This window comes from Giraffa tippelskirchi, chromosome 13 (genome assembly GCF_054371585.1).
Source record: "Giraffa tippelskirchi isolate mGirTip1 chromosome 13, T2T-mGirTip1v1.2.pri, whole genome shotgun sequence".
Taxonomy (NCBI): Eukaryota; Metazoa; Chordata; class Mammalia; order Artiodactyla; family Giraffidae; genus Giraffa; species Giraffa tippelskirchi.
This window is the reverse complement of record NC_137287.1, coordinates 39,026,459-39,051,124: the sequence shown is the minus strand read 5'-3', so window position 1 is coordinate 39,051,124 and position 24,666 is coordinate 39,026,459. Positions and strand designations below refer to the sequence as shown.

Sequence of the window (24,666 nt, the reverse complement as noted above, 5' to 3'; positions counted from 1 at the left end):
GACACCCACTTTGCTAGACAGCTCGTACAGACATTGACAAAAACTTCACAAACTTCTTGGAGACTATCGTTTTTATTGACATCCTCGGTCATCAGGCAAGGACCACAAAACAAAGGGATTGGTTACATGAGATTGAACAGACTGCTAAATATGACTACAATTTTCATGACTTTTTGTCTGACATATTACTGGCTTCTAATCTTTGTTTTCAGATATAGAAAAGCTCTCCTCAAGTCACTGATGGTTTAAAACAATTTAGTGATTTACACGTGTGGATAAAATTAAAACATTTTTCTGTTTTCTCTGCCTTGTCCCTCCAGAATAGAAACATTTGGGTTCTGAACAGCCTCATCAAGGTAAAAAAACAAAAGACTGTCTCCAGACATATACAAAAATCTCAAGTGTACTAGGGAGCTTGAAAAGAAATATCCACCCAACTGATGTCAGGCCTATGACATCTAATTTTTCACTGAATCTTAAGTTCTAGTTTTGTTAATTAAGATCTGTGTTTACTAAGACTCACTTCTTAGATGATTCCTTATGGCTATGTTACATTGCTAAGAGGCTTCATTAAATTAAATTAAAAAGGACATTCATTAACTTAAAAAGATCCTTCATTAAAAAGGACACTCTAAATTTGTTTCTAAAACTTATCTCACTAACCAGTCTTTAAATAAAGATCAGGTGCTCCAGAATCTACAACCAGGAAATTAACAAGCTATAGTCATTTAACAAACTAAGTCAGATGATTTAAAGATGTCACTGGGCTACACCTAATAAAAGTTCTTGAGTTAAATTCTTACTTATGATTTTACTATTACTGCTAACTATATTGTTTTCTACATTGCCTGTTTCAAGAAATGTTGTCCCTTACATTATCAAATGTGTAACTGAGCCACTGATATAATGATGGTATACAGTTTCATATAAAATCCATAGTTATAATGGATGTAACTCATATCTTCCTTTGGTAAACTCTCTTATGTACATATGACTATTGATACATTCTCTCAATTTATATGGGCCACTTCTCACTCCAGTGAGACTACAAAACATATACAAAGACATTTATATGCTTGTTTTGCTGTTATAAAACTACCAAAAACTATAAAAACTGATAACGGCCCTGCTTATACCAGTAGAACATTCCAACAATTTCTTAAAATTTGGTCTATAAAACATTCTACTGATGTTCCCGATAACCCACAAAGACAGGCCATAGTGGAGAGGGCTAATCAATCGCTTAAACATGCAATACAAAAACAAAAAGGGGGAGATGCCATAAGGACAATAAACTATATTGATTAAAGCTTTATCTACTCTCAATCTTTGAATATTTCTACACAAACCATGGAAACTACAGCTGAGCGACATTTTCAGGCTACATCCACAAATACAACTAAGCCTGTGATTTGGTGGCAAGATCCACCAACAAATGCTTGGTCACCGGGAAATTTACTTACATGGGAAAGAGGGTTTGCTTGTATCTCCCCAGGAGAAGGTCTAGAACCTGTGTGGATTCCAACTCGTAGAGTAAAACTGAGCAGAAACAACCAGTGACTCCAGAAAATCTCATCATGGTTATGTTTACCCTGGTAACCATCGCAGTGAGTATACCCCTGGTTTTGGCAGAAGCAAAGAATTATACTTACTGGGCATATATACCTAACCTCCCATTACTAAAACCCATTGACTGGGGGGACTCTATGATCCCTGTTTATGTTAATGGTTCTTCCTGGATACCAGGACCTGAAGATACACACCTCCCTCTTGTTTAAAAAGAGGAAGGGACTCCCTTCAGTGTTACACAATATGGGTATGAATCCTGGCCAATTTGTGTAGGACCAGCTACAGGATGTCTTAAATTATCTATGCAAGCCTGGCTGTCCACTAATTCTTTAGATCATAACTATACTAAGGTTCAACTACATCTTCTCTCTGGTCTGAGTTTTGCTTATGATGACTCAGAACCCAGTAATGACACCAAATCAGACAGACCTTTATGCGAGCATCACAAGCTGTGGACTGAAAAACAAGATTGTATTCAGTGGGATAATTGCCGCAGGACTGAGGGAGTAATTTTGATTAATGGTTCCTATGGAATTTAATGGGACTGGTCCCCCAAGGAGTATGCAGTCTCTAATTGCTCTCATCAAAATCAGTCCTGCAATCCACACAAAAGGCTGTGTTGGCAGGTGCATAAAGTCTTTGACCATACTAATATTACCACTCATTCAGATCATCCAATTAGATGGCATGGTAGTGGCATGTCACTTCCCTTCCCACAATTGTATCAAGGAAGAGGGCAAGGAGAGATTTGGAAATTGGCTTTAAGTCTTAGAAAATTCCAAATTTGGTATGGACATTATTCTGATAAAACTAATCATTCATTGACATTTAATACCAGTACAAACTGGACATTTTATATTCAGGCTCTTGTGAGAGATCCTTATGAGCTCTTAAGAGGAACAATTTCTATCAATGAAAGTGTACAAGAACGTTCTTGCCAGGATTACAAATTACTTGCTTAAATTCTTCACTTTATAATCCTAATCATTCATTTGTTAAATTAAGAAGGATATTGGGAATATGGCTTCTAGTAAATCAAACCAGACCTTGGGAAGGCTCCCCTGAAATACATGCTCTTTTAAAGGTTATAAAGAAAGTACTGCAATGTTCCAAAAGGTTTGTTGGGCTCCTTATAATGGCTATTGTGGGAATTATTGCTATAGCCACGACCGCAGCAGTACCCGGGGTGGCACTGCATCAAACTATACAAACGACTACATTTGTATAGCAGTAGCACCAAAATGCAAGTTCTGTCTGGGGAAGTCAAACCCACATAGACCAAGAAATTAATGAATGACTGACTGATTTAGAAAATTCATTTCTCCTACCAGGGCAGGAAATACAAAATTTAAAATTACAAATTCATCTTAAGTGTGATTGGAATATATCTTCATTTTGTATCACACCTCATAAATATAATCAAAGTGCATATACTTGAGATCAATTATCTAAACATTTGAGAGGACACATTCGTAATAATCTATCCTTAGATATTTCCCAATTACAGGCTACTATTTCTAATATGGAGAATGTCCACTTACAATTACTCCAGAAACTGATTTAAAGAAATTGAGGAAAGCTTACATAAACTTAACCCCATGATGTGGATGAAAGTTTTAGGAAGAGGATTGCTTGGTACTATAATATCAAAATGTATATTTTTAACTGTTTTGTGTCTAGTCCTTTGATACATGAGAGAAACCATCCAAAAACTGATGAAGAAAGAAGTTGCTCAGACAGCGTGTCTACAAAAGGGGGAGATGTAGTGGGAATTTCTAATAATGTACTTTCACAGCCTTGAAAAGTTTCATAGAAATAGCACCTGGAAAAACAGCATATATCAAGAAACTATGATGATGATATATCAACAATGATGAAAAACATTTTTCATGTTTTTCTTAGAATAATAGCCTTGTTACAGACCCCAAGGCCAGACCCAGGAATATGACTGGGATCATGAAAGCATGGACCTTGGAACACCGGGTCGGCATCAGGTATGAACGCTGCCTACACACTTGCTGATTGTTCCTGAGACTTTCCCAGAAGGGAACGGCCTGGGGTAAAACAAGGAGATCTGGACTGTGTCAGTGTAGTGTCTTGGGAAAGATAGATCAAAGAGAGTTTTGTAGTCTGCAATCAGGAATAAAAGCTGGACTCAGAGTGGACTCTGCACCGCAGTCCAATAAAGGCTGCAGGTCCTGACCCATTGCACCAGATTTCCTGTTCTCTTTTCATTCTCGTCACTCACTCCCAGACTTTTAGGGCAACATACTACTACTTGGAGAAACAAACTTAACAAGAAAGTTAAAGATATATGGCCCCAAGATTAATAGAGGTAGGAAAGTTGTTGTGGGGCTAACCAGGAGAACCAGGTCCAGACACTGGTTCATGATATTAGTGTTTCTCTAGGTATGAGGAGATGCAAGAATTTGGACTCATGAAAATCTTTACCTGAAAACATCTGACTATCTGAAGGCTTGTTTTTCTGGGTTTTTCCCAGAGCACAGAGTACCTTATTTTTTGTCTCCACCCTGAACTCCTTTCAAGGGGGTGTTGAAGTTTAGCCTCTTGCAGTGGTCATGATTTCATCTTTGTAGAGGCAGCTGGCAAGGGCCAACATCCAGTCAGCAAGGCCCCTTCATAGCCACATATTTGACCATGTTATGGGGGCATTTCATGGTCATTGCATCCCATGGTGCTGGGAAGGCTCATTCCCAGGTCTAACAAAGATTCCATTGACAGGCCACTCAATGTGTTGTCACTAGACCAGGCCTTGTAAGCAGCAAAGGTCTCTGGACCATATCTGTCTCACTAGCCTCTTGGTCCAGGAAGGTATTTTGTCTTGTTGCTTCTTCCCATAACTAGAGTTACATTATTACAATTATTGATCTCATATGGAACTACATATCAGCATTTTATCACAGCCTCTGTCACACATTTGGTAACATAAGAAATAATCTTCTGAAACAAGCTACATAGAAAATAATACAGCTAGCAGTTATTAGTAAGGTCATAAGCAAAAATTTAAGTCAAGAACTTTCATTGGTATAGCCCGGTATAACCCAGGTCATCTGACTCAGTTAAATGATTATCAGTTCAGTTCAGTTACTCAGTCATGTCTGACTCGTTGCGACCCCATGAATTGCAGCACGCCAGGCCTCTCTGTCCATCACCAACTCCCGGAGTCTACCCAAACCCATGTCCATCGAGTCAGTGATGCCATCCAACCATCTCATCCTCTGTCGTCCCCTTCTCCTCCCGCCCCCAATCCTACCCAGCATTAGGGTCTTTTCCAATGAGTCAACCGTTCGCATGAGGTGGCCAAAGTATTGGAGTTTCAGCTTCAACATCAGACCTTCCAATGAACACCCAGGGTTGATCTCTTTTAGGATGGATTGATTGGATCTCCTTGCAGTCCAAGGGACTCTCAAGAGTCTTCTCCAACACCACAGTTCAAAAGCATCAATTCTTCGGCGCTCAGCTTTCTTCACCGTCCAACTCTCACATCCATACATGACCACTGGAAAAACCATAGGCTTGACTAGACGGACTTTTGTTGGCAAAGTAATGTCTCTGCTTTTAAATATGCTATCTAGGTTGGCCATAACCTTCCTTCCAAGGAGTAAGCGTCTTTTAATTTCATGGCTGCAGTCACCATCAGCAGTGATTCTGGAGCCCAAAAATATAAAGTCTGACACTGTTTCCACTGTTTCCCCATCTATTTCCCATGGAGTGATGGGACCAGATGCCATGATCTTAGTTTTCTGAACGTTGAGCTTTAAGCCAACTTTTTCACTCTCCTCTTTCACCTTCATCAAGAGGCTCTTTAGTTCTTCTTCACTTTCTGCCATATGGGTGGTGTCATCCGCATATCTGAGGTTATTGATATTTCTCCCAGCAATCTTGATTCCAACTTGTGTTTCTTCCAGCCCAGCGTTTCTCATGATGTACTCTGCATGTAAGTTAAATAAGAAGGGTGACAATATAAATGATTATAGCCAAGTGTTAATCTCCTGGTTGTACATCCTGGAGCATCTGACCTTTATCCAAAGATTGATTACTGAGATAAGCTTTAGAAACAATCTTTGAGTGTCCTTTTTAAAAGCTTAATTAAACCTTTTAGCAATATAACATAACAAGGAACTATCTCAGAAGTAAGTCTTAGTAAGCACAGACCTTAATTAACAAAACTAGAACTTAATATTCAGTGAAACATAATTTTTTTTGTTTTTGGAGAATTCATTGTGAGGGCATTAACACTGTAGCCAGGGAAGGTTTTCAGTTCAGTTGCTCAGTCGTGTCCAACTCTTTGTAACCCCATGGACTGCAGCACACCAGGCCTCCCTGTCCATCACCAACTCCTGGAGTTTACTCAAACTCATGTTCATTGAGTCGGTGATGCCATCCAACCATCTCATCCTCTGTCCGTCCCCTTCTCTTCCCGCCTTCAATCTTTCCCAGCATCAGGGTCTTTTCAAATGAGTCAGTTCTTCTCATCAGATGGCCAAAGTATTGGAGTTTCAGCTTCAACATCAGTCCTTCCAATGAATATTCAGGACTGATCTCCTTTAGGATGGACTGTTTGGATCTCCTCGCAGTCCAAAGGACTCTCAAGAGTCTTCTCCAACACCACAGTTCAAAAGCATCAATTCTTCAGTGCTCAGCTTTCTTTATAGTCCAACTCTCACATCCATACACGACTACTGGAAAAACCATAGCTTTGACTAGACGGACCTTTGTTGGTAAAGTAATGTCTCTGCTTTTTAATATGCTGTCTAGGTTGGTCATAACTTTTCTTCCAACGAGCAAGTGTCTTTTAATTTCATGGCCGCAGTCACCATCTGCAGTGATTTTGGAGCCCAAAGAAATAAAGTCATCCACTGTTTCCACTGTTTCTCCATCTATTTGCATGAAGTGATGGGACCAGATGCCATGATCTTTGTTTTCTGAATGTTGAGCTTTAAGCCAACATTTTCACTCTCCTCTTTCACTTTCATCAAGAGGCTCTTTAGTTCTTCTTCGCTTTAAGTGTGGTGTCATCTGCATATCTGAGATTATTGATATTTCTCCCAGCAATCTTGATTCCAGCTTGTGCTTCATCCAGCCCAGCGTTTCTCATGATGTAGTCTGCATATAAGTTAAATAAGCAGGGTGACAATATACAGCCTTGACGTACTCCTTTTCCTATTTGGAACCAGTCTGTTGTTCCATGTCCAGTTCTAACTGTTGCTTCCTGACCTGCATACAGATTTCTTAAGAGGCAGGTCAGGTAGTGTGATATTCCCATCTCTTTCAGAATTTTCCACAGTTTATTGTGATCCTACCCATCAAATAAAAATGAGGTTTGTCAGGGAGCCAGGAAAAGCCAAGTGGACATCTTGGATTTCCCATAGCCCCGACTGTTTGGTTTATAGCCATTGTTTATCCATTTTAAATTTTCTGATGAGGGATTAATTTTGTAGAAGCAGGATGAGCTTTGTCTATGTGTGCCATAGTTTCCATAGATCATTGTGAAATAACACTCATTCATTTTATCAAAGTAACAAAAGATTTTAAAAGCAAGTATGAATCACTTAAAGACAAAGAAATTTACATAGTCTGCTATCAAAAGCCATATTCCAAGAAGACTTTGTTTTTTTAAAAACAGGAAGAGAAAATCAAATTCCAGATTGGTACTAGCTTATATTCATTGTGAAACAATAGTTATTCACTTAGTCAAAGTAACAATAAAAGATTTCAAAGGCAGTTTAATGTCTTAAGAAACTTGTATCATGCACAAAACTCTCTTCTACTTGTCACAAACCTTTTTTACACTTCTGTATTCATCACTCTGTTTGCCTATTTAGAGAACAGCCACTTGTAAGTTCAGATGTATTTCCTTTTTCCTTAATAGAATGTAATTCCATTCCTTATACCTTTTTATCAAAAACACACATGTTACTTTTTTTTAGCAACCATGGACTGTCTTGTATATTAGCATTTTATAGATTGATTAACATAAATGAATGATATATGCGTGAGGGAATTGCTCTCGCATTGGGTGTAAAGCCTTGGCTACAAAATTTTGACAAATAGTGGGACTATTAAGCATACCTTGAGGTAATACAGTCCATTGAAATCTTTTATGTGGCTCCTTTAAATTAATGGAAGGAACTGAAAAGTCAAATCTAGGCTGATCATCAGGATGTAAAGGAATAGTAAAAAAACCAATCTTTGAGGTCAATAACAAACAAATGCCAATTTCTTGGAATCATATTAGGATTAGGGAGATCAGGTTGTAAAGCACCCATTAAAGCAACAATAACAGCATTAACAGCTCTCAAATCAGTAAGCATTTCCATTTACCAGATTTATTTTGTATAATGAACACTGGAGAATTCCAAGGGCTAAAGGACTCAGTAATATATCCCTTGCTAAGTTGTTCATTAATTAATTTCTGTAAAACCTCCAATTTTTCTTGTTTTAGAGGCCACTGCTCTATCCACACAGGTTGATCAGTTTTCCAATTAAGAGGTATAGGTGGGTGGAGGAAGATTAATATGAGCAGTGGCCAAAGGTGAAAAGAGGGGCGGTTTGAAATCTTGAGCAAAGGATAAATTCTTCCTTTTTGACTTTTGCCCAGTCCCAATCTTGTTATATAAACTTGATTGAACATAACTTGGTGACTGGCCTCGCTATATTGATTTTGAGGTTTTTTCAAAAGAGTCATCATCGCTTTCATCAAAAGAATCAGCAGTCTGCAAAGGTTCCAGTACTGACTTAATTAATGCCCATGTACTTCAAATAGAAACAGGGAGTGGAGTTCCTTTTGTATGTTCTTTCTTTAACTTGGCTCCAACCTTTTCCCAGACTTTTAAATCTAAGGTTCCTATTGATGGGAACCAGCAGCAGTATTTATCCACTGCTTGTAACAATTCTTGGAGAAGGAAATGGCAACCCACTCCAGTACTCTTGCCTGGAAAATTCCATGGACTGAGGAGCCTGGTAGGCTACAGTCCATGGGGTCACAAAGAATCAGACACGACTGAGAGACTTCACTTTGTAACAATTCTAATAATCGCCCTTCACTGATAGAAGCTCCTCACGCTTTCAAGAACTGTCTTGATAAACAAATATATGGGCGATAGTGTTCTGCACTCTCAACATTTCCCATTTTAACCCTGGTTAAGTGCCTGAGGACTTACCAGACGGAATTTTCAGAGGACTCTCAACCATCCCAGGTTCTGCGTCGCTGTATTTTCACTTTCGCTCGTAGCGGTCTTGTGCTCCAGCCCAACATTGGGCTCCAGGTGATTGTTGCCCTAAAGATCCGGGAGTGAGTGACGAGAATGAAAAGAGAACAGGAAATCTGGTGCAATGGGTCAGGGGACCTGCAGCCTCTATTGGACTGCGGTGCAGAGTCCACTCTGAGTCCAGCTTTTATTCCTGATTGCAGACTACAAAACTCTTTTTGATCTATCTTTCCCAAGACACTACACTGACACAGTCCAGATCTCCTTGTTTTACCCCAGGCCGTTCCCTTCTGGGAAAGTCTCAGGAACAATCAGCAAGTGTGTAGGCAGCGTTCATACCTGATGCCGACCCGGTGTTCCAAGGTCCATGCTTTCATGATCCCAGTCATATTCCTGGGTCTGGCCTTGGGGTCTGTAACAAGGCTATTATTCTAAGAAAAACATGAAAAATGTTTTTCATCATTGTTGATATATCATCAACACAGCTTCTTGATATATGCTGTTTTTCCAGGTGCTATTTCTATGAAACTTCTCAAGGCTGTGAAAGCACATTATTAGAAATTCCCAGTACAGTAGGACAAGAATATTCCCCGGCCAACACCCAGACAATGCTGGAACAAGGTGCCTTATCATTCTGTGGACTGTCACCTCCCTCTGTAAATGCACCCCGAAGTCCTCAGGCTATTCTCCTTTTGAGATCTTATACGGGAGACCACCCTCAGAGATAGAAAAGCTCAAGGGAGACCACCAGCAACTAGCTGACCTGGAGATGTCCCAACACCTCCAGGCCCTGGGAAAAGTCTTCCGCCGCATCTTCCAAGAAACCTTAGAAAGGACACCCATTCCTTTGGGCAATTGGCTTCATCCCTATCAGCCAGGAGATGAGGTATGGGTTAAAGATTAGAAAAAAAAAACAAAAAACACTTCAGCCAGTTTGGACAGGCCCTCACACAGTTGCCCTGGCAACTCTTACTGCTGTTAAAGTTACAGGCATCATCCCTTGGACCCACCACACCAGCGTCAAGAAGGCAGCGGCTTCCTGTGTTGAGGACACCTGGAAAGCAGTTCGGGACCCCAAAAACCTCCTCAAGGTCTGGTTCCAAAAACAATGGCCCTCACCCATGAAGGACGCTGAGCCCTGCTCTAGTCACTCTGGAAGCTGACTAGTCCATGCGTGGCAGATGCTTGAGGATTCTTCAGCCTTGGTCCAGCCACACTCCGGCAGCTGGCTGGTCAATGCATGGCAGAAGCTTGAGGATCCAGCTATCAAAATATCAGTGGATTTTCATTGTTAACCCTGGCCTCTACCCCTGATTGGTAATATTTCTGTGCTCTTCACTACAGGACTAGCTTCAGTCACACCCCAGGACTGGGATTTGGGTCAGAAGCTGCGGTTAGCTGTCTGTTATCTCACCATAGTGGGAAGCCTCATTCTTATTAGATGTCTCTTATGATCGATTCTCCCTACTAACTAAATTGCTCACAGTATAGCTGACCCCCTTCACGATAGGCTCCTTGCTATAGCCATGACAACCCAAAGATGGGGGAAAACCTTTTGCTAGTGTTCAGTTATCTGTTATGTGCAGGCTGCTTTGTAGCCTTTTGGTGTCCCTTGCTGTAACATGGTGCCGTTCCTTATCCGTCACCTGTCAACATTATGGTCAACCCTTGGAAAATCACTTACTTAACCATCAGCTAGAACAATGTATAGATAGCCAGTCCTATAGGGCCGATCACCTACTGCCTTCATAACCATGCAATGTATATCCAGGGGCCTGGGTGCCAAAAATGTTTTCCAGTCATGTCCCCCACTGCTGCTACCTTCCCCCCACCAGAGGATCCAAACCCTGGGCGGTATCCCGACACCATGGCATTGCCATCATGCCCCTGCGCCTCTGTCTACCCCCAAATGCCACGCAGATATTATAACCCAGAACAGGTGTCTTGTCTGTCAAATAAATGGAAAAACCTACTGGACGGGGACAATAATGCAGACAAACGAAATCACGGACCAACTTTGCCCTGCTGGCAGTATGAGCCAGGTTACAGAGTTAACTCCCCCTTAGACCCTCATCTGTGCCAGGTTCTCAAGGCAACTCATTGCCTTCTTAATGACACCAACCCCCAGCTGGCCGGGGATTGCTGGCTTTGCTTATCCTTAGGAGCTCCACGATACTTAGCTACACCAGTACCATTGAATAATACAACAGCCATGGGAACTCCTATAGATCCACCCTTACAAGGGCCAGTCTGTTAACTCAAAAGGCTCCAGAATGCTTTACAAATGATGGAGGAACTGAACCTGTAGGCCATTTAGCCAGGGATCAATGTAATCAAACTTTAAAAGGTGAGTGGCTCACTCATCCTCCCACAAACACAATATGATGCCGCCCCCATCAAGGCCTTTTCTTTGTGGGACAGATGCTTACTTATGTCTACCAGTCAATGGATGGGTATCTGCACCTCAGCTTTCCTGACTCCACAGATGAGATGAATATTGTCCCTAACAGCCAGACTCTCACCATACCTCTGACAACACATACACGATCAAAAAGAGCCATCCAGTTTATACCCCTACTAGTTGACCTGGGAATTACGGCTGGGATAGGCATGGGAATAGGAGAAATTGCTTCATCAACCACCTTCTACCATACACTATCCAAGGACTTCACAGACGACATTGAGAGAGTAGCCAGTTCTTTAGTGGCTTTACAGGACCAACTAGACTCCCTGGCTGAGGTGGTTTTACGGAATAGGAGAGGGCTAGACCTACTGACAGCTGAAAAGGGAGGACTCTGCCTCTTCTTAAATGAAGAATGCTGCTTTTATGTAAACCAATCGGGAATAGTCAGGGACATGGCCCAACAGCTAAGGGAACGAATCATAAAAGGGAGAGAGGAACTAGCAAATTCCAGGGTAACTGGAACAACATCTGGAGCTGGGCATCGTGGCTTCTCCCTTTGACCCGTCCTCTCTTCATGCTCTTTGCGGTGCTCTTGTTTGGCCCTTGTATCCTCAGTCTATTAACCAGTTCATAACCTCTTGAATTAAATCCATAAAGTTGCAAATGGTAATAACTCAATATAGCCCCCTAAACGACGGGGAGCTCTGACTGTCCTACCAAAACATGAGATGGTGCTTTCTATGAGAGATAGAAGCATCAAGAAGGGGGAATAAAGAGGAAAAGTTAAAATTTTGCATAACTTCCTGCTCCTTCTGCCTCTGTAACTCAGCTTGCTCCTTGCAAAGTCTGGATCACATAGGTCTCAGAAAGTGGGGACTCACAATACTAGGAACTGGAGATTATCTCACTCACTCTTGTCCTGCTCTTTGCAATCGCCCAGCCCCTATAAACCCAAAAACCCGTTTAATCATGCCTGTTCATATATAAAAACCCTGTAACCCCTTTGTCCAGGGTTCAGAGCTTGGAGTGTTAACTCCTCTGGGCCCGCTGGCGTAATACACCCGAGTTCAACTCTCTGAGTGTGGTGCTTGGTTTCTCGAATACTGGTTTCTGCAACAACACCCGAGCTCCCAGGACAGTTCAGAAGTATGTTAGAAAGAAGGAAGGATGTCCTGGTTTAGGAAGGTGGAAAAATGTCAGCTGGTGTCACAACAAACTATGGAAAATTCTTAAAAAGATGGGAATACCAGACCCCCTGACCTGCCTCCTGAGAAATCTGTATGTAGTTCAAGAAGCAACAGTTAGAACTGGACATGGAACAACAGACTGGTTCTAAATCGGGAAAGAAGTATGTCAAGGCTGTGTATTGTCACCCTGCTTATTTAACTTATACACAGAGTACATCATGAGAAATGCTGGACTGGATGAAGCAGAAGCTGGAATCAAGATTGCCAGGAGAAATATCAATAACCTCAGATATGCACATGACACCACACTTACGACAGAAAGTGAAGAAGAACTACAGAGCCTCTTGAAAGAGGCGAAAGAGGAGAGTGAAAAAGTTGGCTTAAAACTCAACATTCAGAAAATTGAGATCATGGCATTTGGTCCCATTACTTCATGGCAAATAGATGGGGAAACAATGGCAACAGTGGCTGACTTTATTTTGGGGGGCTCCAAAATCACTGCAGATGGTGACTGCGGCCATGAAATTAAAAGACACTTGCTCGTTGGAAGAAAAGTTATGACCAACCTAGACAGCATATTAAAAAACAGAGACATTACTTTGCCAACAAAGGTCCATCTAGTCAATGCTATGGTTTTTCCAGTGGTCATGTATGGATGTGAGAGCTGGACTATAAAGAAAGCTGAGCGCCAAAGAACAGATGCTTTTGGACTGTGGTGTTGGAGAAGACTCTTGAGAGTCCTTTAGATTGCAAGGAGATCCAACCAGTCTATCCTAAAGGAAACCAGTCTTCAGTATTCATTGGAAGGACTGATGTTGAAGCTGAAACTCCAATAGTTTGGCCACCTGATGAGAAGAGTTGACTCATTGGAAAAGACCCTGATGCTGGGCAAGATTGAAGGTGGGAGGAGAAGGGGATGACAGAGGATGAGATGATTGGATGGCATCACCGACTCAATGGACATGAGTTTGAGTAAGCTCCAGGGTTTGGTGATGGACAGGGAGGCCTGGCGTGCTGCAGCCAATGGGGTCGCAAAGAGTCAGACATGACTGAGCGAGTGACTGAACTGCACTGAACTGAGCAGTGTCCCTGAGACCATCCAGGCCACGTTCCTCAAAAGCACTAGTGCTCCAGAAAACCTTGCCTGCAGCCTGCACAGCCTGACCACTACTCAGTTGACACTCAGCCCGGTGCAGCCACCAGCTCTTCGCCTGCAGGATCATAAGAGGCATGGCAGTGCTGACAGGCCCTCTACACAGATGGGTAAACTGAGGCCTGGTTGGAAGAAGCTGCTGCTGTGTCCCTGGCTCCTTCGCAGTGCTCTGCTTTCCCTGGGAGCTTACTCAGCACCCGATGGGGACAGAGCTTCTGTTCTGTCCCAGGCCCTGCCCTCCGAGAGCAGAGATGCCCAAAGTCACGATGGCCTGACCAGCACCACAGAGTGCAGGGCCAGGGGGCGGGCTGGGCTGGAGTCAGGCCTCTCAGCCCAGCGGGGCCCAGTGTTGCCACTGCTCCTGAGGTTCAAGAAAAGGTAGACATTCAGATTTCTTTCCCCATCTTTCAGCTGTAGTGAAATATACAGAAGATTGACCGTTTTAACCATGTGTAAGCGCACAGCCGATGGCATTACGTACGTTCAGCGTGGTGCAGCCCTCACCACCATCCATTTCCAAAACTCTTCCATCTTCTCAAACTCCTTGCCCGTCAGACGCTAACGCCGATGCCCCTCCCCCGCCCCGGGCCCCGCCCTCTGCTTTCTATGGATTTAGCTGCTCTAGGGACCTCGAGCCGCTGGAACAGTGCAGTCCTTGCCCTTTTGGGTCTGGCCTGTTTGACCCGGCATAGTGCCCTCAAGGCTCGTCTATGTAGTGGCGGGTGTCAGTGCTTCTTCCCTTTTTATGTTGAATGGGACACAATGGACCACTTTTCGTCTATCCATTCATCCACTGGTGGACACTGGGTTGTTTCACCTTTTTGGCTGCTGTGGACATGAGTGTGCAAGCAGGGACTCAGGCACCTGTACACTCGTGTTCACAGCAGCACTGGTCAAAACACAGATTTCTTTGCTTTTTTGGCCACAGCACGCGGCATGGGGAATCCAGTTCCCTGACCAGAGATCAAACATGTGCCCCCTGCGTTGAAAGCGTGGTCTTAATCACTGGACCGCCAGGGAAACCCCCAGCTTTCTTTTTTTTAGTGTGGATTTGGCCAATTGAAAAAATGAACACAACAGTGCAGGGCTGACTGGAGGGCTGGATTCCACCCTGGTGTGCAGCCACGCTGGTCTCAGAGCCGAGCGGCCTGCCTGGAGTTCAGTGTGGTCTCCCCACCCCACCCCTAGCTCTCCTCCCCAGGTCAGAGACCCAGCCTCTCCTCACGGAATAGTTTGCAACCTCAGAGCCAGGGCCAGACTGCATGGAAATGAGCCCCAGAGGGGAGAGCAGGTCCCGCGGCCGGCGCTGTCTGCTGGGTTTCTGTCTGCGGGGCTCCTGCCCTCAAGCCAAGGCTCCCTTGTACGGGTGGGTCCACGAGGACTGTGGTGGTCTGGTGGCCTCTGTCCCAAGCACCCTGTCCCTGTGCCCTGAGCCGTGTGGCCTCTCACCCTGGAATGCTCTTCCTGCCTCTTCTCCTAGTGTCCCCAGCTCGTCTTCTGGAGCCAGGCTCAGCGTCACCTCCATGGGGAGGCCGGGAGGCCGGGCCAGGCCAAACCCAGTTCCACCCACCTGAGCCATGTGGCATGTGGGGTCTAAGAGCCCTGAGCAGTAATTAAACCTGTGCTCCCCGCATTGGCAGGTGAAGTCTTAACCACCGGACCACCAGGGAAGTCTCACCCGAGCCTCTGAGTTGGCTCCTCCTGTGGCTGGAGTGATCTCTGACCTTGGCCCTGTCCTGCCAGCCTCAGCTCAAGGTTGCACTGTCCCGAGCTCCTGACTTAAGATTACAACCCTCAGCCCACACCCCCTCCACCTTCCATTCCCCCTCCCACCCCCTCACCAGAGCACCTTCCAGCTTTGGTTTTCCCCACAGACTTGAGCAGCTACTAGATTAAATGATTTACTCAAAAAAAAAAAAAAAAATGATTTACTCGCTCCTGTTGTCTCTCCTGTCTGCCCCGGCATCTCTGCCACAGGGGCAGGATGGCTTCAGGATTGTTCATGGCTGTATCTCAGTAGGTGCTCAGTAGACTTCACTGGATGAAGAAGGGATACACCTGATCATTATCGATCACATCAAGGGATGTCTGCCCTGCCTGGCCGGTGCCCACAGCTGAGATGCCGGGGGAGGGGTGGGGCGCGAGTCACTTCTTTGGACTGAGCTCTGCTGGCTCCGGCAGCTTGCCCTTGGGTACCTCTGCAGCCCTGCCTGCCACCCCCAGCTCCCTGCAAATTCACCAGCAGCCCCGAGACAGCCTGGCAGGGACACGGAGAGGGGGTGGCAGGGTGGGCAGCCCATCCGTCTCTGGCCACAGCGAAGAGATGCCCAGCCAGATTGCCTGGCATGCGTCTGGCATACAGTGGGGTCAGGGTGGAGACTCAATGAATATTCTATTTGAATGAATGCTGGATCAGGCCAAGGACTCCACTCCTTGGGAACTGGGGAGCTGGTCTAGGGGTCCCTTTTCCAGGATTTGTGCCAGGAATTTTCCACTGGCTTTTCTGGACTTCCTTTTCTCCCCATCTTCCTGGCCACCCCGTGTCGAGGACAGCAACATCTCGGGGCACATGCCTGCCCCTTGGGTCACCTGGGCAGTGGTACAGAATGGCAAGAGAAGCTGGCACAGAGAGGATCCAGAGAGGCAGGAGGTGGCGCGGCCGGTCCCCAGTGGAATTCTCCAGACTCAAGTCTCCCTCACTTGTTTATTCACCCGACAAGCATTCACTGAGCACCAGTGGGCACCAAGTACCAACCCAGGTCCGTGGGGAGCCTCCTCACTGTCCCTCCCCTCTGGGAGTCACAGCACAGGGCACCCACCCTCAGAAGGGCCCTCCAGGGTCCACACCCTCCACCCCCTCCCTCCTACCCCTGTCCCAGGCCTCTGTGCCCATCAGCCCAGAACACCATGCTGTCATTACCTACTTACCTGCCTCCCACTCCTGGGAGATGTGTGCAGCCTGAGGGTAGGACCTGATGTCAGCCCAGGACCTGGCATACAGCAAGTGCCCAGTAGATGCCTGTGGGGTGAGCTGGGGAGGCCAACCACCTTAGTTGCAGGAAGGGAGTGGGCTGGGGGAGCATGAGGGGCGCAGAGGTAGATCCAGGACAGAGAGCAGGAGGGGGAGAGGGCCGGGGGGATGCTCTCCCCTCACCCCACTGGCATTGTGGCTCAGATCCCATTGGAGGTGCCCCCCACCTGGGCCACTCTGTCTCCCCGAAGTCTCCCTGCCCCCAGTCCTGGGACAGAGGTGAGTGAGTCAGCCAGGGGCCATTCAGGCTTGGGCGCCCCACCCTGGCCTTGTCTTTGGGTGGAGTGGGGCAGGGGGGCCTCCACGCGGCAGGAGGGCACCTCTGGACCGAGGTTTGAGCTGCCTCCTGCTCACCCCACTGAAGCAGGGGCCAGTAAGTCACACCGGTGGTCCTTGGTACTGATGATCTCCAGGGAGTCTCGCAGGCTCTCGGAAGCCCCAACAGCCCAAGAAGATGGGCAGGCTCTGGGGGGTGGGGCGGTGCAGGATGTGTGCTGGCTAAGCCATGGGGTTGGGAGAAGCCCTTGTCGGCAGTCTGTCTACTGAGGAGCTGCCCGGCAAGCCCTCCCAGCACCCCGACTCACCCACCAGGCACTTACTCCCTCTCTCTCTCCCCCAACCTCGGGCTTCCCTCCCCGGCGGCCCTCATCCCCAGCCTCTGTAGGGTCATTTCCAGCCTTTCCTTCAGCCTCCCCCATTTAAAAAGGAAAATTACTTACTCCTGGCTGTGTGGGGTCTTCATTGCTGTGCATGGGCTTTCTCCAGGTGCGGCGAGCAGGGGCTGCTTTTCCTTGCAGTGTGCAGGCTTCTCGTCACAGTGACTTCTCTAGTCGCAGAGCATGGGCTCTAGGGTGTGAGGGCCCTAGATGGATGTGGCTCGTGGACTTAGTTGCTCCAAGGCATGTGGGATCTTCCAGGACCAGGGGTCGAACCAGTTTCCCCTGCATTGGCAGGCAGATTCTTAACCACTGGACGGCCAGGGAAGTCCCAGCCTCCCTTTCAAGGTCCTCCTTTCTGGGCAGCCCTTGTTCGCTGCCCTCGTCCCCTGCCAAAGTCAGGTGCCTCCCCTGGTCTCCCACCCACGCAGCACTTCTGATCCCGGTTGGTCTGTCTGCTGGACTGGGCTCTGAAACGGGGTTCACCTCTGGGTCCTTCCACTCACCAGCTGGGAGACCTTGGGTAAGTCACTAACCTCCCTAAGTGAGCTCAGTTTGCTCATCTGCAGAATGGGAATAATAATAGCGACTTTGCAGATTAAAGAAGGTGGCTATTGTTGTTTTCATGGCTGCAGCCACCATCCACGGTGCTTTTAGAGCCCACGAAGAGGAAATCTGTCTCTGCTTCCACCCTTTACCCTTCTATTTGCCATGAAGTGATGGGGTCAGATGCCACGATCTTGGTTTTCTTTAATATTTAAAGTTGGCTTTTTTACTCTCCTCCTTCACCCTCATCAATAGGTTCTTTAGTTTCTCTTTGCTTTCTGCCATTAGAGTGGTATCATATCTCTATGATACCATATCTGAGGTTGGTATACGCTACCACATATGATACCATATCTGCATATCTGAGGTTGTTGTTGTTTGTTCTGCCTATCTTGATTCCAGCTTGTAACTCATCCAGCCCAGCATTTCTCATGATATGCTCAGTGTAGAGGTTAAATAAACGGGTGACAGCAGACAGGCCAGTTGTACTCCTTTCTCAATCCTGAACCAATCACTTGTTCCTTACAGGGCTCTAACTGTTGCTTCTTGACTTGCATACAGGTTTCTCAGGAGACAGGTACAATCGTCTTGGTATTCCCATTTCTTTAAGAGCTTTCCACAGTTTGTCATGATCCACACAGTCATAGGCTTTAGCATAGTTGATGAGACAGAGTAGTTGCTAAGTAGGGTCTGACTCTTTTTGACCTCATGGACTGCAGCACACCAGGCTTCCCTGTCCTTCACTATTTCCTGGAGTTTGTTCAAATTCATGTCCATCGAGTCGGTGATGCCATCCAACCATCTCATCCTCTGTCATCACCTTCTCCTCCTGCCTTCAATCTTTCCCAGCATCGGGGTCTATTCCAATGAGTCAGTTCTTCACATCAGGTGACCAAAGTATTGGAGCTTCAGCTTCAGCATCAGTCCTTCCAATGAATAATCACGGTTGGTTTCCTTTAGGATGGACCGGTTTACCTGCTGTTATGTCCATTCACAGTGAAGGCCAGCACAAAGTTTGTGGATCAAATGACGGAAGGTCAGAGATACACAGTTTGTCTTGGAGAAAGCCCCACTCTTCCTGCTTGGGGTGCGGGTGTCTGGAGGGCAGACAGCAGGGTGGGGGCTCTGGGATCAGGCGGGCAGGCTCCTCAGGGAAGCACCTGGATCCAACACCACCCCTGCTCCTGGGGCTCCCCTCTCAAGCACCATCCAGCAGCCCTCTGACCCCAGAGGAGTTGGGGGTGGTGGTCCCGGGAGACCAGGGGCTGGGGCGGGTGTGGCGCCTCTCGGCCCTCTGCAGGCAGCCACATCCATCTTGGCCACCTGGACAGCTGGCTGCCCCACCCAGGCGTCCCGGACATCCAGGTGAGAGATGAGTCCTCTGGCTGCCCAGTGACGGGGCCCACAGGAAGGTGGACCCGGGAAAGGTGGCTCCTGGGGGCCTGATTCACCGGCCTTCGGGAAGTGGGTTAACGGGATCTGGAGCCCCAGGCTGGGCCAGGTCTCCCGTTGAGTCACAGGGCCCGTTAGGGAGCCTCTGGCAGCCCCTCGCCAGCCCCCACCTCCCCGAGGCCCTGGGGCCTTCCCAACAGCCCACACCCAGCTTCCCGGCCCCGCAGGGTCCTGCGCCTCCCTTCCTCACCTGGCCCCCGGACAACCTCCCTTTCAGGCTTGGGGGCCTTCCTCTGCCCCGCCCCCCCAGTCAACATCAAGGCCCAGCCTAGACCCCGGGGCCCAGGGTCCCTGCTTGCCCCTGCAGAGCCCCGATGTGGGGCCCCAGGCTGGAAGCCCACTCCCCAGACCCCTTAACGGCTTATTTCCTCCCCGAAGCCCCACCCCTCCCTGTGACCTACCGCCACTCACTCGGGGGACTGGTCCGACGGCATTCCGCCTCCCAGGATAAAACCTGGGGCAGCCTGTGGGGGAGCCGGGCACTCCCATCGGCGCGCCATGGTGGTTCCCGCGACTCCCCCCACCCTGGGGGGGCCCTGCCTCAGGGTCCTGGCCTCCCTGTTGATTCTGGCCGCTCCAGGTGAGTCTTGCAGGCCTGCTGGCCCAGGCCTCCCCCACTGCCCACCCCGCCACTTCCTTCGGTCCTGCTGAGTCCCTCCTCTGCTCCTGTCCTCTGCTGTTTCGCTCTCTCTGTCGTAATTTGCCTGCTCTGAGCCTCAGTTTCCCCCGCAGCCGTGAGAAGCACAGCAAACACTGCAGGTACACTTAGGCCCGGTCAGCACTCAGGGTGCTTGGCTTGGCTTCTTCTTTACCCTCTTCCCTTCCACTCCTGTCTCTCCCGTCTCCTTGGTCCACTGCTGGGGAGGCAGCATCCGGAAATGGGGCCTGTGAGGGGGTTCTCATGCTCACCCCCAGTGATATGCCCCCCAGACCTGGCCCCCACACCCCCCAGGGCACAGGCCGGACATGAAGCTACGGGGAGGCCGGGGCCGCAGCTCACAGCCAGGGCCTGAGGTTTCTGCCGGCCCTGCCCCTGCTCCGGGAAATGCCCCACCCGGCAGCATGACCCCAAGGCCCGGGGACTCAGCCACTGGGGAGGGTCACAGTGCACGGGAGAGCCCCTCCACCGGCCTGACCCTTTCTTTCTCTTGTCCTCAGCCACCCTAGATGCTGTCAAGACGGCTGGTGAGTCTGAGCTGATCTCAGGGAAACGGGGGAGGGAGGAAGCCTGAAGGGCAGGGTGGTGTCTGTGTGTCTGTCTGTGGGGGGCAGGTCAGGAGTGGGCAGTGGGGCAGGAGAGGGTTTGAGCTGAAGAAGAAGGCACGCAGGAGAGGAGGCCCAGAGGGTCAAAGTGTGGAGGAGAGGTGGTGTGTGTGTGTGTGGAGCGGGGGTGACTGAGCCTCCCCAGCAGGTGGAAGGACCAGGGGACAGAGGACGGAGTGCCCAGCTCAGGGAGGGCAGATGATGGAGGGGTCAGGGCAGGCAGGCGGCCAGGCCAGGTTGAGGGGAGAGCAGCACATAGGCCTCGGTGCTCGAAGCAGGGAAGGGGAGCAGGAAGGGGGACGGATGGTGCCCAGAGTTTGACAGACAGCCCCCCCCACTGCCAGGCCCCCCAGCCTGCGGGAAGCGCCTGCAGCTGAACCGGATCGTGGGTGGCGAGGACAGCTCCGACGCCGAGTGGCCCTGGGTCGTGAGCATCCGGAAGAACGGCACCCACCACTGCGCAGGCTCCCTGCTCACCAGCCGCTGGGTGCTCACGGCCGCCCACTGCTTCAAGGAGTACGTACGCTCCGCCCAGCCCTCCACTCGGGTTCCCGGACCCCAGGCTGCTCACCCAGGCCCGGTTTCCAGGCCTCCGTCTGGTCTTGGGCCCCTCAGGAGAGTTCTGGCTTCCGCCCTTCGCGGTGCGTGTGTGCCCGGTCCTGTCTGACTCTTTGTGACCCCATGGGCTATAGCCCTCCAGGCTCCAATGTCCATGGGATTTCCCAGACAAGAATACTGGAGTGGGTAGCCATTCCCTTCTCCAGGGGTTTGTCCCGACCCAGGAATCAAACCCCTGTCTCCTGCATTGCAGGCGGGTTCTTTACCACTGAGCCACCAGGGAAGCCCCCCTTTTGCGCTCCAGGGGCCTTCATGTGCATGCCATTCCCCAGAAACCCTTCCCAGGCCCTTCCTGGCCACCCAGCAGTTCCTGGCTGATGCCACCCCCGCCCTCTTGCTTCTAGTAATCTGGACAAACCAACCCAGTTCTCTGTGCTGCTGGGGGCCTGGCAGCTGGGAAACCCTGGCCTGAGGTCTCAGGAGGTGGGTATCGCCTGGGCGCAGCCCCACCCTGTGTACTCCTGGAAGGAGGGCTCCCGTGCTGACATCGCCTTGGTGCGTCTGGAGCACACCATCCAGTTCTCTGAGCGCGTCCTGCCCATCTGCCTGCCTGACTCCACCGTCCAGCTCTCTCCGGACACTGACTGCTGGATTGCCGGCTGGGGGAGCGTCCACGATGGAGGTGCGGCTTCTTCTTGGGCAGGGGTGGATGGGGACAGAGGATAGGAAATACTGGGAGATGCAGGTGCCATAGATGGCAAAGAACGGAGGACAGGGGCTGAGCAGAGGAAAAAAGATGGTCTGCAGCCCAGAGATGTGATGACCTAGAAACCAAGGTGGACAGCTTTAGATCAGTTCTAGTTAAAAGGTAACTTAAGCTGTGTTCTGACTGCCAGATAAACCAAGCTATTAAGTGATATAGGAAAGACTGATAGAAGGTTTCTGGGGCTTATCAGTGTAGCTCAGTGGTTAAAAATTCGCCTGCCAGTGCAGGAGACACAGGAGATGCCCGTTCGATCCCTGGGTTGGAAAGATCCCCTGGAGAAGGAAATGGTAACCTGCTCCAGTATTCTTGCCTGGAAAATCCCATGGACAGAGGAGCCTGGAGGGCTACAGTCCATGGGGTCGCAAAGAGTCAGACACGACTTAGTGACTGAGCACACACACACACTAGAGGTTTCTATGGGGCCAAGCCCAACCAGGTGAACATGAAAACAGCCCTAACATTCCAAATCAGATATAGGTGCCCCCTGGTGGCATCATGATACAATTGCAAGCAAATTTTCCAGGCGAAAATGCAATCTCAGTAAGGGTAAAACAGAATTGACAAACCAAGTCTGGAAGTTTGGAAAACCTCATCTAGAACACAAAGCAGATTAGAAAGTAAGAAGCAGAGAAGCTGTAATATATATGTGTGTGTGTGTAGAAACAGAGAGAGAGAGGGAGAGAGAAGTTTCAGCCAGCCTCCCCATGGTCATTCTTAGGGGCTCCTGTGAAAGCTGGATTTATAGACTGGGGAAAGTCTACAGACCAACCAACCCCAGAGTCTACAATTCCTCTAGGGGATGGGGAGGTCCTTCAAGTCCCGATAACATTCAACACCGAGTGGCCATTAGTCTGTAGCAGTCCTCGAGCTGGATAAAGTAGTGCCTGAGACGAGACAAGCAGGGTCATTGGTTTGAACCTTCTTGTGGGCATCAGAGATCTCGTTAAAGATTCAGAATTTCAGGCTGCACGTTCCTTTAGGATTCAGTAGGTCCAGAGTGGAGTCCTGGAATTTGGGTTTTCTGCAGGCATCGTGGCCAAGTCTGACAGAGGTGATCCATTTACCCGTTGAGAAATGCTGCTAAGGGGAATGGAGGGAACTGAGGCCAGCAGGAGAGCCTCCCAACCCTGACTCTCTCCTCTCTGCTCCCAGTGCCCCTGCCCCACCCTCAGACCCTCCAGAGGCTGAAGGTCCCCATCATCGACTCGGCCACCTGTGGCCGCCTGTACTGGCGGGGAGCTGGGCAGGGCGCCATCACCGAGGACATGCTTTGTGCTGGCTACCTGGAGGGGGAGCGTGACGCCTGTCTGGTGAGCACCCGCCTCCTTCCCAGCCCTGCCCCACTCAGCTCATCACCCCTCGCCTTGCTCGGCCTCCGTCTAGAATCTGCCCTGATCTGGCAGTCCCCCTAGAGAGATGCCTACAGAACCTGGCCCCAGCCTGGCTCAGCCGTTCTTGCCTTTGTTCATACATCAGACGTGGTGAGCACCTATGGTGTGCCTGACCATTCTTAGGGAGCCGCATCCAAGGAGGGGGTGCTATGGTCCTGGCCCCCCCAGCGGGCTACAGGGAGGAGGATGGCGGACCGTGGGACCTTGCACACCCGGTCTGAGACACTCTTCTTTCTGAGCCGTGGTTTCCTCATCAGTGAGGCAGATCACAACCCTCGGTCGGTGCCTCCAGGGCTGTGAGGGAGAAGGTCTGGCACTAGGTACTTCTCACCAGGAGTAAGCCTGGGAAGGGGGCCCTCCCTGCCCTGGGGGCGCTAGTTAGGGCGCCGCAACCTCCAGGGTCTGGAGAAATGGCCCGTCCGCCACCTGCTGCGGCGCAGGTGCTGGGCTCTGCCCACCCCTTGGCCCATGCGGGTCCCTAACCTTCCTTCCTCTCCGCAGGGCGACTCCGGAGGCCCCCTGATGTGCCAGATCGAGGGCACATGGCTGCTGGCGGGCGTCATCAGCTGGGGCGAGGGCTGTGCGGAGCGCAACCGGCCTGGGGTCTACATCAGTCTGGCCGCCCACCGCTCCTGGGTCCAGAGGATCGTGCAGGGGGTGCAGCTCCGCGGGCGCTCGCAGCGGGGCGGGCCCGCAGGCCGCCGGGGCCGGGCTCCGGGGACGCGGCGCCCTCGCTGGGCTGCCCGGCGCCCAGCAGACTAGGGATCCAGGGAGACCGCGTGCCGTCTCCTCCGTTGTAAATAAGCCGTCTACCTCTGGGGGGCGCCCGCGAGCCGGCGCCGGATCGCCTCCGCGGGAGGCCCCGCCCCTCCCCGGGCTCAGGCCCCACCCCCTAGGGCCGGAGCACCTTTGTGTATATGCTTTTTACAGTTATTTGTAACCGCTCCTACATATCTTATTTATTCCTCCAACTTCAATAAATTATTTATTCCCCGTTCTGAGTCGTTCAGTCGTGTCCAACTCTTTGCGACCCCAAGGACCGTAGCCCGCCAGGCTCCTCTGTCCATGGGATTCTCCAGGCAAGAATACTGGAGTGCGTTGCGTTCCCTTCTCCAGGGGATCTTCCCGACCCAGGGATCCAACCCGGGCCTCCAGCATTGCAGACAGATTCTTTACCGTCTGAGCCACCAGGGAAACCCATTTATTATTTATTCCCCAGTTCCTGTTTTTTTCCCCTGGGTATGGGGGACACTGGTCAGCAGGGGTCCAGTTGGGGTTAAAATGGGGGCAGGCAGGTAGGAGTTTGGATGGTGACCTGGCCAGGGAGCCAGGTGTCCTACCCACCTAGGAGTCAACATCCTGACCTCTGACCTTTGCACTGTCCTTTCATAACCCCCTCCCACCAGGGAGGCCAGCCGGGAGAGGAGACAGGAGGCCCAGCTCTGTCACCTGAAAGCT

At 49.4% G+C, this 24,666-nt stretch overlaps 1 protein-coding gene across 1 annotated transcript in view; it reads left to right on the top strand.

Annotated features, from left to right (window-relative positions):
• PRSS22 (serine protease 22) overlaps positions 1-24,201 on the top strand; it is a 38,897-nt gene extending 14,696 nt beyond the window's left edge. Inside the window, exons 3-9 of the mRNA XM_081555230.1 lie at positions 18,739-19,143; positions 19,609-19,810; positions 20,389-20,415; positions 20,838-21,009; positions 21,456-21,733; positions 22,970-23,127; positions 23,710-24,201. Of these exons, the coding sequence (XP_081411356.1) occupies positions 19,729-19,810; positions 20,389-20,415; positions 20,838-21,009; positions 21,456-21,733; positions 22,970-23,127; positions 23,710-23,970 (978 nt within the window). The 5' untranslated portion in view covers positions 18,739-19,143; positions 19,609-19,728 and the 3' untranslated portion in view covers positions 23,971-24,201. The remainder of the gene's footprint in view (positions 1-18,738; positions 19,144-19,608; positions 19,811-20,388; positions 20,416-20,837; positions 21,010-21,455; positions 21,734-22,969; positions 23,128-23,709) is intronic.
• Positions 24,202-24,666: the final 465 nt, after the last annotated feature.